This window comes from Pygoscelis adeliae, unplaced genomic scaffold (assembly GCF_000699105.1).
Source record: "Pygoscelis adeliae isolate BGI_AS28 unplaced genomic scaffold, ASM69910v1 Scaffold427, whole genome shotgun sequence".
NCBI lineage: Eukaryota > Metazoa > Chordata > Aves > Sphenisciformes > Spheniscidae > Pygoscelis > Pygoscelis adeliae.
Window position 1 is genome coordinate 1,858,398 of NW_008825214.1, and position 16,009 is coordinate 1,874,406.

The window sequence follows — 16,009 nt, forward strand, 5'->3', positions numbered from 1 at the left end:
CTCAGCTCCAACCTCCAAAGGTAAGAGGATACAACAGAACTCATTTCAGCTGCATGCCTTCAAAAAGGTATATATAGAATTCAAATTAATGTACAGAAATTATAATAAATATGAAACTCTCCATTGCATCACCGTCAGAAAGCCACCCTAAGTGGGAGGCTTCCACTTCTGAAATAACAGATTTGAAGATATCAATACTTGCCCATACTTCCTGACCAACTCCAGTCACTGCAAGAGACAACTGTTAAAAGAAGCCAAGTCTGAAACTGAGCTGGTCAGGAATCTACCAAATGCTGATTTGTGGGAATTAAAATGAAGAACAATCACTGTAACATAATCTATTCATCGGTAAGTAGTGTTGCTCAGATATAATGATCTTACCAATATGATGTTTATTCTAGTATACTGCAAACACATTTTAGAAGCATCAGAGTGAACAGTTTTGCTAAGTAGGTTTCATACATTTATAAGCCTATCACACATAAAGCTTTCCCTAGTGAGCTTTTGATCTTGTTCTTCACATTTCACATTGAGGGTACAGTGCTAACATCACACATCCAATAAAGCAAGTATTTTAGTTGAGTTGTGACTTTTTTTTAGTGTAAATTCTTATTTACAGCATACGTCTTTTCACAAAAGATGGCAATAAGTCCAGAAAGTTTAACTGTTCACAATGATTAGGAAAACATATTGATGCATACACTTCAAAAATCATGCTTTTATTTTCACCTGAACAGAATGTGAATAACTGTTATTAAATTAGTCAGACACTTTTTTGACCAGTTGTCTGTTTAGAAAATAAATTTCTCCTTATATTTTAAATCAGCTCCCCTTTTCCTTTTTTTCTCACTACAAGTTGTATTTTTCAGAAATAATGCTTACCTGTCAACTTCAGAAGGCTCACCCCTGTTCTACGAAAAAGGATAAAGTGTTTTTTGCAGAGCATTTTGCGGAGAACTATAGTATTAAAACTGCTCATCTGTGTTAATTAGATACATCTGCTTCAGAAAATAAGTCTGGGTCTATAAACCGCTTCTGCTTGGCCATGTGTAAATTAGGCTAGCAGACATTTTGAGACTGAATAAAAAAGTGCTGTAAGTGTGCAGCTACAGCCAGAAATGTGGTATTATAAGTGACCTCTGATGTGAATGTTTCCCATACTTTTTTTCTGAGATGGCAAGATACTGTGTTTTCTAATATCTTGTTTGCACTGCAGGCCTTTAAATAGAGAAGCAGCAACAAGATTATCTTGTCTTGTACACAGTAATCCCACTGTACTCTAAAATCTGTATTAATGACAGATAGCAAGCAAGGCCTAATAACTGCAACCTCAAAGCTTCATTTCTGCTATCTGAACTATGTGAAAAGCATGGGCTTCTTTTCCTTTCCTGAGAGGAATGCAGAATTCCCAGCCTATTTGCAGTGCTATTACCTGGAGAGGCAGCAATGAGATACTTACTTCAACAGCAAGCAATGATTTTCATGAGTGGGTGAACAATGTCTTTTGCCCTCCTGGCACAAATAGTTGTGCAATAAAATATGCCGAGATGTCTATTCCTGCAAGATTTTGCATCTCAGTTCAACAAACCACTCAACAGGTATGACTACACTGCAAATAAAAAGTAGACATACTTTTTAGTAGATAGCCCACAGTGCTCATAACATCAACATTAGGGACTGCAGTCTTCTCATCATACATCTGCCTTGTGTGCCATTTGTCCAGATGTGTCCAGTCACCTGAACGGTCAGTCACTGGAAGCATATTCAGCCTTGTTTTGAAGACAACTTTATAGATGCAGTGTAAACATACACCATAGGACTACCAGTCCTTAAAATTAAGGTTCTAAAGGTATGTTCTGATCAACAATGAACCGAAGAAGAAAATAGACATGATTTTGCAGGAGGTATTCTATCTCATCAGGGTCCCTGCAGCTTCAAACTTAAACATGTTTACATATAAAAGAAACTGTGTGTGACATTTGCAGAACTTTTCTTGTACATTACCTTTAAGACAAAGCAGTGATCTGTAGGTGCCTTATATTTCACTTTGTGTTGAGAACCGTAATAAACGTTCATATTCTCAAATTGAATGAAGCATGCCAGATCCCGTGATGTCTACAAATGAAAACCAAGCACATCATTGTTAGAACAAATTGAATTTTGATGTGAAACTCATTAATAGGACCTTTTTCAAGTGTATGAATGCCAATGCTTTTTATTTTTTTGTCATGAAGTTGACTGAAGAAAGATGAATTTTAAGTATGTGCGTTCTTAAACTAAAAATTGGAAGAGGGTTGGTACATATTAGGAATAGTATATAATACAGTGCAACATTTTTCTGTTTTTCTGGTTTTGCTGTGCTTTATTGCTTTGTGTGGAGATTTTGGCTTATGGCTAATAAGACCAAATAGAACACCATAGTAAGAAACAACTTTAGTAAAATAGATATAGGCCTTGCAACCACATCCTTACAATTCTGAGTGGAGAAAGAAGGTTTGGGGTTCTAAATTGCTTTGGGAGCTTGTTTTTCTTTGGCATATGTAAGAAACAAACTCTGCAGGAAATACGCACACATTTCATCTGTTTTGCTTTGAATTGTCTCAAATTTCCTGGCATCGTTCCTTTTCTGTTTATCATAATATTTGCTTTTTCACAGTATGTTGCTAAAGTAACAAGGTTTCTGTTGCTGGCACACTTAGTGCAGAATTCTGCATACAAAGCATAATTTTTGCAATCCTTTGAGTGGAAATGCAAAAATGGCTGTGTCACATGGTCCTGTTGGATAAACTGAGAAATCAGGAAATTGTGAAAAAAAGAAAAAAGCAAATAACAAACGACAAACCCTCTCTACCCCTAAGAATGGTGTTATATTTCTGCATATGATGGTTCTTCTATGCTGTTCTCATTCTTACTGATACTTCCATTACAATATGCCCTTGAGTTGGGTTTATTTACAAATTGAGTTTGTAAGTAAGATTTGTGGGGAGAGGGAACACTCCATACTGTGTGTAGACAGGGCTCCTCTCTCCCCCCTGTCTCCCCTGAAGCTGATGTCAGGGATTTTGTCATTGACTATGTGGATCTAGGATTTTCCAACACTGTAAGTTCCTAAACATGCTCAAATCATGCAGTATAATGAGTTGCTCCTTTCCTTTACAAACCAGGTAATGGCAATTAAGACCAATATGAATGCAGTTGTTATTTTCTTCTAAGTAAAGAACAAATTTTTATGCAAGGGACAAAGGCACTTATTGCTAGTATTTCTGCAATGTTAACATGACACAGCAACACAATTAACAGAAACAAATTTTAAAATTGTATCTGCAATTCTGATTCTGTTGTTTTGTGACCCTGTCCATTAACAGCATGTTTTTGAATGGGACAGAAGTAGAGTAACGCTGAAGAAAGAAATTAAGACAGCAGTGCTGACTGGTGCCTGGTTTGTTAACAAAAAAGCCCCAAACAATAAAAAATGCCAAAGGCATGTGTGTAAAATCATCTGAACGTGTCCCTGTATTTTCATGTTTGCAATGTATTTTACAGCCAACGTGAAGTGCCAAAGTTATGCCAGGCTTCTTTGCTTTTTTATAACAAGTGAAGACATGATTACATGATGAATTGCAAAACAGCTGCAGCAGCTGAAGATATTATTGTCCACCAACTGTTTCTGTACCTCAACGAAAGATCACTCTACCCACAACTGAATGACTGCAGCAAGGCACACGTGCACTCTTCATACCACCCTGACATGGGATGAAGTCTCATAATTTAAGGGCTTTGACTGAAGAGCTCTACTGAATTCTGCTGCAGTGCTTTAAGGTATTTAGCACCCTCACTGCACCCTGCTTATCTACCAGAGATTACTGTCTCCACAAAAGACGTGTACTTGAGCCACAGCTGTTCCAATACAGAGTCCAGTAACTAACTTAAATCATCATTAAACACAGATTTGAGCTAAAAGACTTGACTTTCGCTAGAATGGCTGAAGCATGGACATATGCATCCTTTTGCTGAAGGCTGTTACAGGAGCAGTAGCAAACAGTTGATTGTGGTACCATCTTAAAAAGCTGTGACTATCTCCTAAAGAACTAGATTCAAGATCCTCAATCCCTGTGAGTGGCTGAGCTGGTAATATAGTGAGTTTGAAGCACTCACACAGTTCCTTAAAATGGCTCAGTTATAGGCAGGGTGATATACAGGCTGTAACGACTAACAGGCAATAAAGTGTTAAACTAAAACAGCTGTTACAAAGTATGGCCTGACTCCATCCTGAGCCTATGTTTGCAGTCTATCACCTGAAAAAAGAAAGCTCTTTCCTCATTTGCACTATGATAGAAAGTCACTGAAATGGATATCACTGGATGATGAAAAAAGGCTGGATAACTATCAGTATATGCTTGCCCTGCTTTGGCGCTGTGCTACTGGCCATCGTTGGAGGCAGGCTACAACGAAATGTCAAAGATGGACTTTTCGTTTGACTATTCTTATACTCTTTCCACCTTAAGTGCCTTCCAAATAGCACTCTAGGTCCTAATTGATAGGATGTTGTGTATGTGCAACATGATTTGAGGACGGAAAGCCGTTATCTCAGGGTCAGGTAAAGTCAAAATAAATTGCCATGAAAGCAGCAAGGTAATCTAGGTCTCTGTTTCACTGAGATTTGGTTATAAACACGGATCACTGGAGCAGCACTTTCCTTACAAGGTTTCTTTTTTTTTTTCTCCTTTGTAATTTAGTTGGAATAGCAGAACAGTTAAGTTTCACAGCACAAATCATAACAGTAAAGCTCCATCAGCAGCACCAGAATTTTCAAATATGAAGCATTAGCAGAGCTGTAAGTGCTAACAGAAGTGGTTTTCAGAAAAAAAAAAAAAAATACCACCAGTCCCAGAAGCCATCATTCTACCTTATCACTGCAGAAATGAGAAGCCAGCCGCCCTTATGTGCAACATGTCCAGGACCCCTTTGCTTCTCCAGTGCTGGCAATTCAGACACTTTAAATATTTTGCAATACTAAATGTCAGTGCATTTGATTCGGTCAGGTGGATGCTTCTGTCTCACTTCTTTCTACACAAAGGGCAGTCTTAAAAAGCCTTAAAAGGCACAACGCATTCTCTAGGTAAAGAGAATGTAGGAAAAAAGGTACAGCATTTCTGCATGCTGGTTACTGGTGCAGAAAGTCAGTATCAAACAAAGTAAAATTCCACCTTTTTTGTGATAAGAAATCAGTTTACTTGAGAACTTTTTATATATTCTTCCACAGGCAACCCATATAACAGTGAAGCATTTTGGCAGTGTAACACCAGCTGAAGGGTGCTGTGCTGTTTTTCTTTCCCCTACTGACTTCCGGAGGAGTGCTATTTCATTAATGCTTTTATCTATCCATAGAAATCAAAAGGAGAGAAACGTGACAGTATTCAGTGACTACGTTCTAATATTTGCACAAGTGGTATAGTCAAAGCTAAATGAAAAAAACCCCAACCCGCTCAGATGCACCAGACAGTGCTCTTAAAATGTCACCTTGGGAGTTCTTCACTTTCACCTCCATGAATTGTTTTATTGCTAAAAGGATTATTTGGCTTCCTGACCTTGGTTTTTCCTTTGGGTACATAATAAATTCCAGAAGCTCGCAGAAGAAAATAACGTCTCTTCCAGGACTTTTTTCCATCTTCTTTTAAATAAAGGGCCCCTTCAAGCTCTGGCACAATGACAGATGTCCCACAGAAGCTTTCCTGTGCAACAAGAATAATAATACACAAAATAAATTGATTTAAGCACAACCCTATTATTGAATAGCATAAAAATGCTCCCTTTAAAAAATAAAGACATCTCCTGTGACAGTGAACATATGAACATGAGGAATCCCGTAACCAGGAAGATGAACACCTTAGACAGGCAAAGGAAACTTTTCCAAGCTAATGTGGTAACTCGGCCGTGCAAGCTGGATGCTCACACTGGAAAAGAAGGCTCGCAAAACCTCCATTCTCTAAAGGGTCAAGCAAAAACCTACAAAAGGTTTTAACTAGACATAGATGTGCTCAGTGAAGGCAATAAAACAGAATGGTTGGTGCTGCTGCTGTTGGTTTTTCTCTATTGCTGTATCTATAGGTTCTGTAGAGAAATACTTCTGTAGAGAGACTCTATTTAGAGACTGCATAGAGCTACAGCTGAAGAAAAAAATCCCCCTCAATCTCTGCTTTCACTTTGAAATACATGCTAGCATTTACAACACTGTTTAAACAAATATACTTCATTGTTTGCTTGAAGGACCTACTGTTGGGTAATTTTTAATGCCAACACACTTATCACCTAATGTTTTCATTTAGAATTTACCAGGACTTCTGCTGGTTGACATCTGGTGCCTTCATGAGATGCACTAATTTTGAAACGGGAATCCTCAGCAACCCGAGAACAGCATTTCCTTTGTGAACTTTTACGAAAGTCAAAATGCTTGGAGAACTGTGATAGATCTCTTTTCATATAGCTCTGGGTTTTTCTCTCTCAAACATACAACTGAAATAGAACTTCAAAACAGACTTTCTGGAAAAGTGCAAAGGTTCTTTTTCTGTTGTAGTATAGCTAATAATTTGAGGTAGCGAGAAGCGCATCTATTTCTAACCCAAAAGATAATTGTTTGCTACTGACCAACCTTACTAACAATATAAAGTCACAAGGGCTGGCCTAAGGGTGTGGCACAGCTGTTTCTGTTATTCATATTCGTATAACACTGCTTTTATTGTTATCATGGCATTACTCTTCACAGAAACACTAAGTAAAAACATTTCATGGCATTGGGGTCTGTAACAACAAAATAATTCTCCATCGTTTAATTTCTCTAATAGGAGATATAATCTGCATTTTTAATGGTGAGCAGCAGATGCAGAGGAAAATCCACATATTAAACCTTAGACACAAAGACACCAACCATCACAGAACTTCCTGTTGTTACGCATTTGCCCACAAAGAACTAAATGCTGTCGTTGCAGAGCAGATGCAGATGGTGGCAGAATTTTGGTGACATCTGCATCCTCAACCTAGAAAGTTAGCTTACCTCCAGTAAAGCCTCTTTGTTTTTATCATTCATTTCTTTGCTTTCATTCTTCCCTTTGTTTGCCAGGTAGAAATTCTGATTAAGACACAAAAGAAATTGATGTTCATTATAAAGACAGCAATACAAGTAACTAGATCACTACAAACCCATTCAATAGTTACTCAGTCTTTCAATATTGAGTACCCAAGCCAGCAGATGCAAGAGGCAGACGCTTATGGACTCTTCTTATAGAAGAGCTGCCTGCTCATGAATTTTAATTCTTTATTTTGAATATAATTCAAAAGTAATACAAAATTACTTTTGCCTATGTATATACAGCCTTCCAAAATTTTAAAAACACTGGCTTATGTTTTTGGCTGTTTTTTCTGGATCAATGGGTTTGATTTTATCATTCCAATTTTCACCGCTTCCTATATTATTACAGGCAGTAGAGAACATAACATTTTATTGCATGCTGATATACGATGAATACAACGCAGTATCAAAAAGCTAGAAAGCATTTTTCCTAACAACCCAATTTGGTAATTTGCAAGCTTCCTATCTGGCACTCTGGCTATAACTCAGCTCTTAATTTTTAATAAAAGTGCTTATATGCCAAAGCCTTTATCCAAAGTTACTACTTTCTACTTTTAAACCCCTGCTCATGTTCTGCAAAGTATTTTTATGCAATGAAGAAGGTATTAAAAGATCTAGAAGAAATCAGAAGAAATGATCACCATGATATCTTGGCACGTGCTCCAGCCTACTGAAACAAAAGCCTACACTTTGAAATGACCCTCCGCTTCTGTGACAGAGGGCTGTGAAGCTGCAGCCGCCCTCAGAGGACCCAGTGCCTGTCTGTCCCTGCAAACAAGGAAGCACAGCACCTCGTGCACACAGTTACCAGTAAAAATAAATTCACCCACTGTTAAACAGCAAAAACAATTTTGCATCCATCTGCATTGTGGGGATGGACAAAAGAACAGCACTTGGACATATGTGCAAATTCAGGCAGTGGGAAGGCAGCTCAGGAGCATGCTAGGACTTGTGTGCTGGAGCACGTGCAGGTGGCTTTGCTCAACAGCAAGCATGGCCAGAGAGCAGAGCCTGGCTGCCTGCAGACAGTAAGGCAGCTAGGCATGAAGGAAGCAGGTAGATCACAGAGCTATGCCATGCATCAAGGAGCATTTGGATCTATGGGCTTGAGGCCAGAATGATAACACACAAAGTTTTCGTGTTTTATCATTTTCTAAACAGAAGTACATGTAGAAGAGGAGCTTGGGTTTGGAAAATACCTGATGCATGGGACAGTCTTACTGATTTCCCTGGAATTAGTAAAAAAGTTAAGTTTGCAGAACAAAGGGCATAAAACAAACAAGCATCATTGTCTAGGAAAAAGACAAAATTGTAAAAACCCGACAAATTTTGAAAGCTATCTACTTAAAAATTACTCCTAATTCTGTAATTCTTCAGCGATTCTGTAGGAAGAAAACTAAGAGTTGATCTGACTTTTCATCTCTCTCCGTTTTTTCATGCCTCAAAACTATAAGAATGTGGCAACATATTTGCATGCCTAGAACTCCACAAGGACTAAACTGCAACACAAATGCAAACATTCCCAAAAGACAAATGAGAAGTGTGTAAATGAAGGAACATGCTGTTGCTACAGTATAAGAAAGAAACAAACAAGCAGCAAATCTGCCCTGCCAGCATACCATGTTTGCAGCAATGAGGTTTATCTGAAGTGAAACCCTGCTCTTCCACACAACCACATCTTTTTCAAGCAGTGCTGTGAACAGCTGTCTGCCAGAACACAAGCCTCATAGCAGACGGTTTTTGGAGGGGCACCACGACAGAAAGGGGAAGAGGTGTGGATGGTCTCAAAACCAGTTCTTTAAAAACTGCTTTCTTAAAAGTTCACATTAAATCAGACAGGGGACATCAGAAACACAGCCACCTGCAATTTGGGCTATGCTGATGCCATGTCTGTGGTATGAACATAAGAAAAGAAACTTGAACATTCAATACAATAGACAGTTATGCTAGGAAATACAGCAATGTTCTTCTCTAGGATATGCAGCAGCACATAACTGGCTCCAGACTGCCTAGGCACATTTTAAGTCCATGGATAAAGGTAAGCAAACACTAAGGACCACAGCTTCATGACTGTATCTGAAGACAGTGTTCATAGCAGAAAAAACCCAAACCAACTCAAACCAAAATCGCTTAGAAGTGTGTTCTCAGTACAACCCATACAGCAATGCCTGCCTATGCAGTCCAAAACCATAGGTCTGACTGACATTGCTCCACTCATCCCACTGGAAAAAAAGATACTGTTCTGAGCAGCTGCAGCCAAGTCCTCTATACATGTGCAACAGCTCTTCTTGACAGGGAGCACTATCACAGCACTGCTGGCTTGATGTTGGCACACCCACTTTTGCATTGATGAAGGTATGAAGAGAAACCTCAGAGGGCACTGTTAGGCTGGGTTGGGCCTCCAGACTTTGGGACAGATTTGGAAAGTAGAGAGACATGCAAGCTTTAAGCCTTCTTCTTCTATAGATCATTATAAAGACACAGTACAACCCCTAAAATACACAATGAAGATTTATCAAGGTAAGTACACCTTATCACTGTCTCAACAAGGCTTGGCTCATCAGCTTTACTACCAGCGGGGAGAGCATTCATCTGGCTCAGTCAGCCTTCAGTGCACTGATAATAAGAAAACAAAGCTCCTCTGATTACAACCGATTCACATTCAGGCATCTGGCATTTATTTAACAGAAACACAGACCACCCTGTACTGACATAATCAATGGTAAAGAGAGAAAGTTTGTAATGATATCCATGCTGGATCTCCAACAACGCAGCTTTTTCATTAGGGAAACAGGGCTCTGTCACCTAAACCAATGTTACACAGATGTACACTGTCATCTTTCACCTGTCAACACACATTTCATTTATTACTGATTACCTCCTTTATGCCTCTGCCCTGAAATCTGGAAGTACATGGTACTTATTATTTGTCAGTGGCTAAAAACCTGGGGAGTAGACTGTACACTGTACTTGTTTTATCACTGTGTGGTCTCCTATTTTTGGTCAGAAGCATTCACCCTATAGGAGGCAAACCACATGTGTCCACAAGAGGTCATTCCAAGTCCAGCAGTCAAAGGTCATGATAAAAGGCAAGCTCTTTCCTGTCTGAGGACACCACTGGGAAACGCATGTTTAGTTTGGGATGTCAGGTCATTAATGGGACAAGATGTGGCTACAGGGCAGCGCTCTGTATATGTCTACAGATTTGAGAGTTAACTATTTTTTACGTTCAAAAGACAATGTCTTTCTCTTGATAGAGAGCTGAGCTTACTTAACAGGATGGATTCATCCTTTTGGGCTGGTAACATAAGAAAGCAAACATAAAGGGTTATTTTCACAAACAAAGAATGCTGGCACACTTTGTCATTGGGTTTGCTTTGTTTGCACTGTTTGGGTTATTTGCTGCAGAGATGAGCAGTCGAGTGGTTTTGCTGAATTATTCCCTGTGCCTACACACCCCAACCAGCTGAAGCCGACACAAAGCCAGTTGCTCTCCCAGGCCATTCTGCCTGACTCAGACTAATGCAGAGCTACAGTGGCAGTTTTGACATGTACTGCTAGCCAGGTACGACATCCTTAAGAGACATTATGCCAGCATTTCCCCCGTGCTTATACAGGACAGTGGCAAAACTAGCTGATGACCCATCTATGGCTTTACATTAGCAGGAAATTCCATATGCACAAAAAAAAAATACTGTAAAGATTTTATAGCCAGCTTAAGTTAATTTTGTGCTTTGTACTGTAAAGTACCAGTAGTCTATGCATACAACCTTTCCACTTAGGGATACAGCCATCTCCTTTTTTGTGGAAAGGCTGGTAAAAAAATTCAGGCTGTATCTCTCTGCGCTGTGTAACCCTCAAACAGTGGAAGACAGAAGGTGTTTTCAATAGTTTCAAAGAACATCTCTGGTGGCACGCAAGCAAACAAACTTGGATCATGGTAGAAACAGTAGCCTTTACTGCACTGCCAAACTCTCTGATCAGTGTTCCATGTCTCTATACTCGTAAAAAAGAACTTCCTAAGTGAAACAGCACCTCTCTCATACCTTTAATCTTTTATCATACACAGCCCCATCCAAGCTGGAATGCAGCAGCTACTTGTCAGTACATAGCAAAAAGTAGGTGTTCAAGGCAGCATCCTTGCTCTGCTTCCCCTTCCACTTAGGTTGTATTTTTGCTTTCAAGCTATTGAAACTGTTTTTCCAGAAGATCTGCAAGGTCTGCAACAGCACAGAGCAGATAGCATGCAGCAAACAAGGCAGCTACTCCATACTCATGACTATCTTCTTTGTGCAATGAGCTGCCTGTTTTCGCTCATCCAAACTGCAACCGGAATGAGGAAAGAACTGGCCAGCTCACATCCCATTTCAGCCCATTGCAACTGCGTACCGAATGCATCACGGTTTGTGCAGAAAAAATAAAACAGAACACAGTCATATCTGCAACTTGTATCATGATGTGTCCCCTAAAAAATGCACATTTAAAATATTAGAAGATACGTATAATTGCTCTGAAGATCACAAATGTAAATAAATAAATGAAGCTAAAGGCAAAGCTCTTTTGAAGCCCCAAAAAATTGATTTTCAACTCTGTTTACTTGATTTTATAATGTTTGATGAAATTACTACAGCTGACTTTTCATGCCTTGAGGATGATGGTCTTCATCATCAAAGAGGGAGGAACATAGAACAAATGAAAGACGTACATAAGCTAGGATGCAGCTAACAGCAAAGCGCTTAACAGGCTGATTAAAAGTCACCTGCAAAATGGTTCAAATGTGTAAAGACTGTTTCTGTGTTACAGTTCCAAGGCAGAAAAAGAAAAATATCTATTGAACTAGCATCTTCAACTTGAAACTATACCATGGTCTGAGATACACTAATAGAGAGAGAAATTAAGATTACTGAACAGTGGGAGTACAGTGAAAAACACTTCCCTTTTCTCACTTCTGTTTCCTTGTGCGTTTGCCAGCACACTCAATAATCAGGTTCCCTGCCACCCTTCTATGTTTCCTTCACTGGGTAACAGTGGAGACAAAAGAAAAACCTTGATTCATAAAGGTGGCCAAAGTGGTGAAAAACAAAAGTATCACCTGGTGGATACTAGCCCAATTTCACTGACTTCAAAATAAATATTCAAGCGTGACACTCACTACAGCTGTCCTGTTATGAAAGACATTACAAATTCTTACTCCACCTCCTTCTCACGCTGTTTAGTACTCTTGCTTTTCCAAAGAAATAAAATGTCAATTCAGTCTATGGGGTCTCCATTGGAGGGTATAGCTCTCACTTTTGGCTTACATATGAGGGAGCAGAAGCATAATGTACTCACTGTATAGATTTTCACTATTTTTCATAAATACTGTCCAAAAATAATAAAAACAAAAAAAACCCCACATGCATGTGGTGTCACCTGCACTGTTTGAATTTATCCTGTCTGCTTGTATCAGCAAAAGAAAAACACAGGAAATCAAAATCCATGTAAGCAAAAGTCAAATATAGTGTTCTAAGAGCGTGACCAGCATTTACAGTCAGGAGTTTATATTCAGCTGCCCCTTACAAATAACCCTGTTTAAATGAAGCAAAAGCATTTCCTACATTTTTCTTTTTTTTAGAGTCTCTTTTAGCTAAGAATTATTCTTTGAGCTTTTTGAAAAGAGGTGTTGAGACCTGACAACCTTTCCTTTCCAGAGTCAAGCACAGCATCACTCAACTGCATGACAAAGCATCACCTAAGTTATAAAAGTTTTCTTCATTTGCTCATGTACCAATATGTATTTTTGTTTCACTCTTTAGTCATAGACTTGTGATGCTCCATATCTGTAGGTGAATCACTGATGCCATTCATGGGAAGGTTTTTTACTGTGAGTTCCCTGCACGTTAAATTATATCACGGTGAGGAAAGGGCAAAAGCGTGCCTATCTTCCTGAAGAGGGAGACATCTGAGGATTTTGCAGATGCTTTTTCTAAAATGTATTCCAAATACTTTAAAAATTTGTTTTCAGAAACAAAGCTGCAGAAAAATATTAGAGACTACTGCATGACAAGAGTGACAATCTTCAAAAAAAGCCACTGGCGTTAGCTGAGCAGCATGTTGCTAGCACAGACATAGAGGATAAATCCTGCATTTCAAAACCTCAGTTCCTCCTTAGAAAATGAAACACGTTCAATTAATTGCTGTTTAATCTATACCAGGTACATAACTAGTTCACAGAAAGAAACAATGAATATTGGCACAGGTCATAGACCTTCTCCAGAGGTCCGCTTGTTTTATCAATGCATCTGGACATCTTTATAATAAGATTTTTTTAAAGCATTTAATTGCGTCAAACCTCTGTAATGAAAATTTTGTATCACTAATTTGTCTAAGAATAAATTGTAGGCACCTGGCCACCTTTGGCATTTGCCTCTTTTTTTCCAGAAAAATATCTGCAAGTTACAAAACTCTGAGATCTCCACAACCTCCAACAGAATGAGCACTAAGTAAGACCAACACGGAATCCAACTGCTGCTGCATTACCACCACTGGCTATGTCAAAAAAAGCATTCTGCAATTTCTGTACTCACAAAATGAGTTTACGAGGCAACCTTGACTGAGCTAGGAGGAGGAGGCTGAATATCCTGAGAATACAGTATCAGAGCACTGGATTTCAGTTTCCCATTGGCTACACCATAATTTCCATAAGTAGTTAGTTAGGTAATCATACACCTTGCCCACCACCAACTCAGCATTTCTGCTTGGTTTACCTTTTCAGGGACTCACTCCAGATCACGTATTTTACCATGTTTCATTATCTAGCGTGAGCTCTCTCTATACAATACTGATTATTTTCTGCCAAAAAGAGAAACGGATGATACGACTGTACTATTCTGGCTGTCTCAAAATGTTTGAATTTACTAAGCCTGACAGATGGTTAAACTTTATTGCTGGCAAAATATTTCAATAGTGTGATAGCCGCAACTGATCCAGTTTCCTTAGGCTGTTCATTTTAGAGCTTATCACAGAGGGGCTGAAGCTCAAGGACTGCAGACATGTCCAGATAAAGCTCAGCATGCCCTGAGATGGGAGGACAGAGCTACACTCTTATTCTGGTTTTGGTTTAGGTCATGTTTATTTCTGAAGTTCATTGCAATCAAAATGCCCAGAATCTTCATCAAAGATTTACATCCTATGGGAGGTTCACAGCCTTGCCCTAAGCCACTTGCCCAAATAACACTACTAGTGTACGAATCAAATGTACAATTGAACCTCTGCTGCTACGTATGTTTATGTGCATTAGAAAGTATGACATCTTGAGCCATCACGAGTGTTTTACTTCCAAACTTGGCTTTGCTGTTTCATATTAAAAATCAACATCAATCCATGTACACTGCAGGGTAAGTTTTCTTTCGCTAACTGTGGATACTTGTTATGTCAATGAAGGAAACTTCCTCTCTGCAGGTTTTATTTGAAACACTGGCTCATTCTAAAAAAAAAAAAACTTCCTAATGAGCAGCTTGGTGAGATTTGCTGCCAGATTATATATTTGACTAATTTTTTCGGCAATGCTGAATTGCTCATTTTTCTCTTGCTGCCCTCAGGAACAAACCAGATGCTCAGTGAGCTAACAGACCGCTGACAAGGTGAAAAGATCTAGTGCCCCAGAATCCATCAACTATATGTGCTAGGGTGTTCGTAAATATGGTTTTGACCACATATCACAAGAAATAAATCATTTGTGTATGCACCTATCCTGAATAATTTGACGCAATTCAGTGTGCAGACCCTCTTTTTACAAAGTTAGTGTGCACAAGTTACTGTTCACCCAATTCTTCTCCCCAGTCTAAATGAAATCCAGATAAACTCTCTTTAGTACTCAGCATACTCTTTATGAAGTTTCACATACAACTGGCAATAACAACCTTCAAAGAAATGTTGATTTTCATCAGTAGAAATAGTGGAGAAACTGTAGTAATGACAAAGGCCAGGTTTTTACGGCTGTGCCATCTCACCCCAGTTCTGAGAGCTGTGCCTAAGCAACAGCGTGTACCAGCGGAGAACTACATGCTTCATTTTTTACCACTGCAGATGAGACTTTAAAATAGTATCACAAAAGAACAGAAAGCACCAATTTTCAAATCCTTGCATTCAACATTGTGGGTTTTTTTTGTTGAAAGTACAAGTTTTGTTTTCTCTAATTCCAAACTGACAGAGTTGAAAGCAAATTAATAATGCAACAGGCAGCATACAGACTAAATGATGTAATTTTAGACTCTTATCCAAATACCATGTTAACTTACCTGGGGATTTTTAAATAAAGCATATTTTTCACTTTTTTCCAAAAACAGAATCTTATTCTCAGTGTCTCGAGTCCAGTCTGATAACACTTCAACAACATTTTCATGGTCTTCAAAAAACCTTTCTGGAGAGACAGAAAAGGTAATGTAAGACACTCAAACTCTCTCTTCTCTCTCCCAAGGCTGCAGAAATTCCTGTGCAAGAATGTAATCATTATCTGATGTTCACTCGAAGCTGGACAGCCCAGCACTCTTTTCCACTGCACAGAAGGGAGGAAAACCACATGAAAATAGTGTCATGTGGAAGGGCAAACCAGCTACAGAAGATGCCTTATGTAGCTCTGGCATGCTCCTGGATTCCTCCTGCATCTCTGTGCTGTTGCCCAAAGACTGCAAAGGACGGAAACAGTGACCCACTAGGAGTAGACGGTTACACCCATGTCTCTCAACGGCTTTCTGCTTCTGTTTGCTTTTGGTTTTTTAAGGTTTGCAGTATGATTGGGGGGGTTATATATTCACTTTGGCTACTGAATTGAAGAAAAATAGTAAAAACTTATTTCCTTGTCTTTTTAATTATTGGAACAAATGAAAAATTATGTTTTTTGTC

At 39.0% G+C, this 16,009-nt stretch overlaps 1 protein-coding gene across 1 annotated transcript in view; it reads right to left on the reverse strand.

Annotated features, from left to right (window-relative positions):
* Positions 1–16,009, reverse strand: part of APBB1IP (amyloid beta (A4) precursor protein-binding, family B, member 1 interacting protein) — a 49,898-nt gene that overhangs the window by 18,269 nt on the left and 15,620 nt on the right. Inside the window, exons 6-9 of the mRNA XM_009329120.1 lie at positions 15,406–15,527; positions 7,052–7,126; positions 5,589–5,732; positions 2,005–2,115 (exon numbers count right to left, since the gene is read on the reverse strand). Coding sequence (XP_009327395.1) covers positions 2,005–2,115; positions 5,589–5,732; positions 7,052–7,126; positions 15,406–15,527 — 452 coding nt within the window. The remainder of the gene's footprint in view (positions 1–2,004; positions 2,116–5,588; positions 5,733–7,051; positions 7,127–15,405; positions 15,528–16,009) is intronic.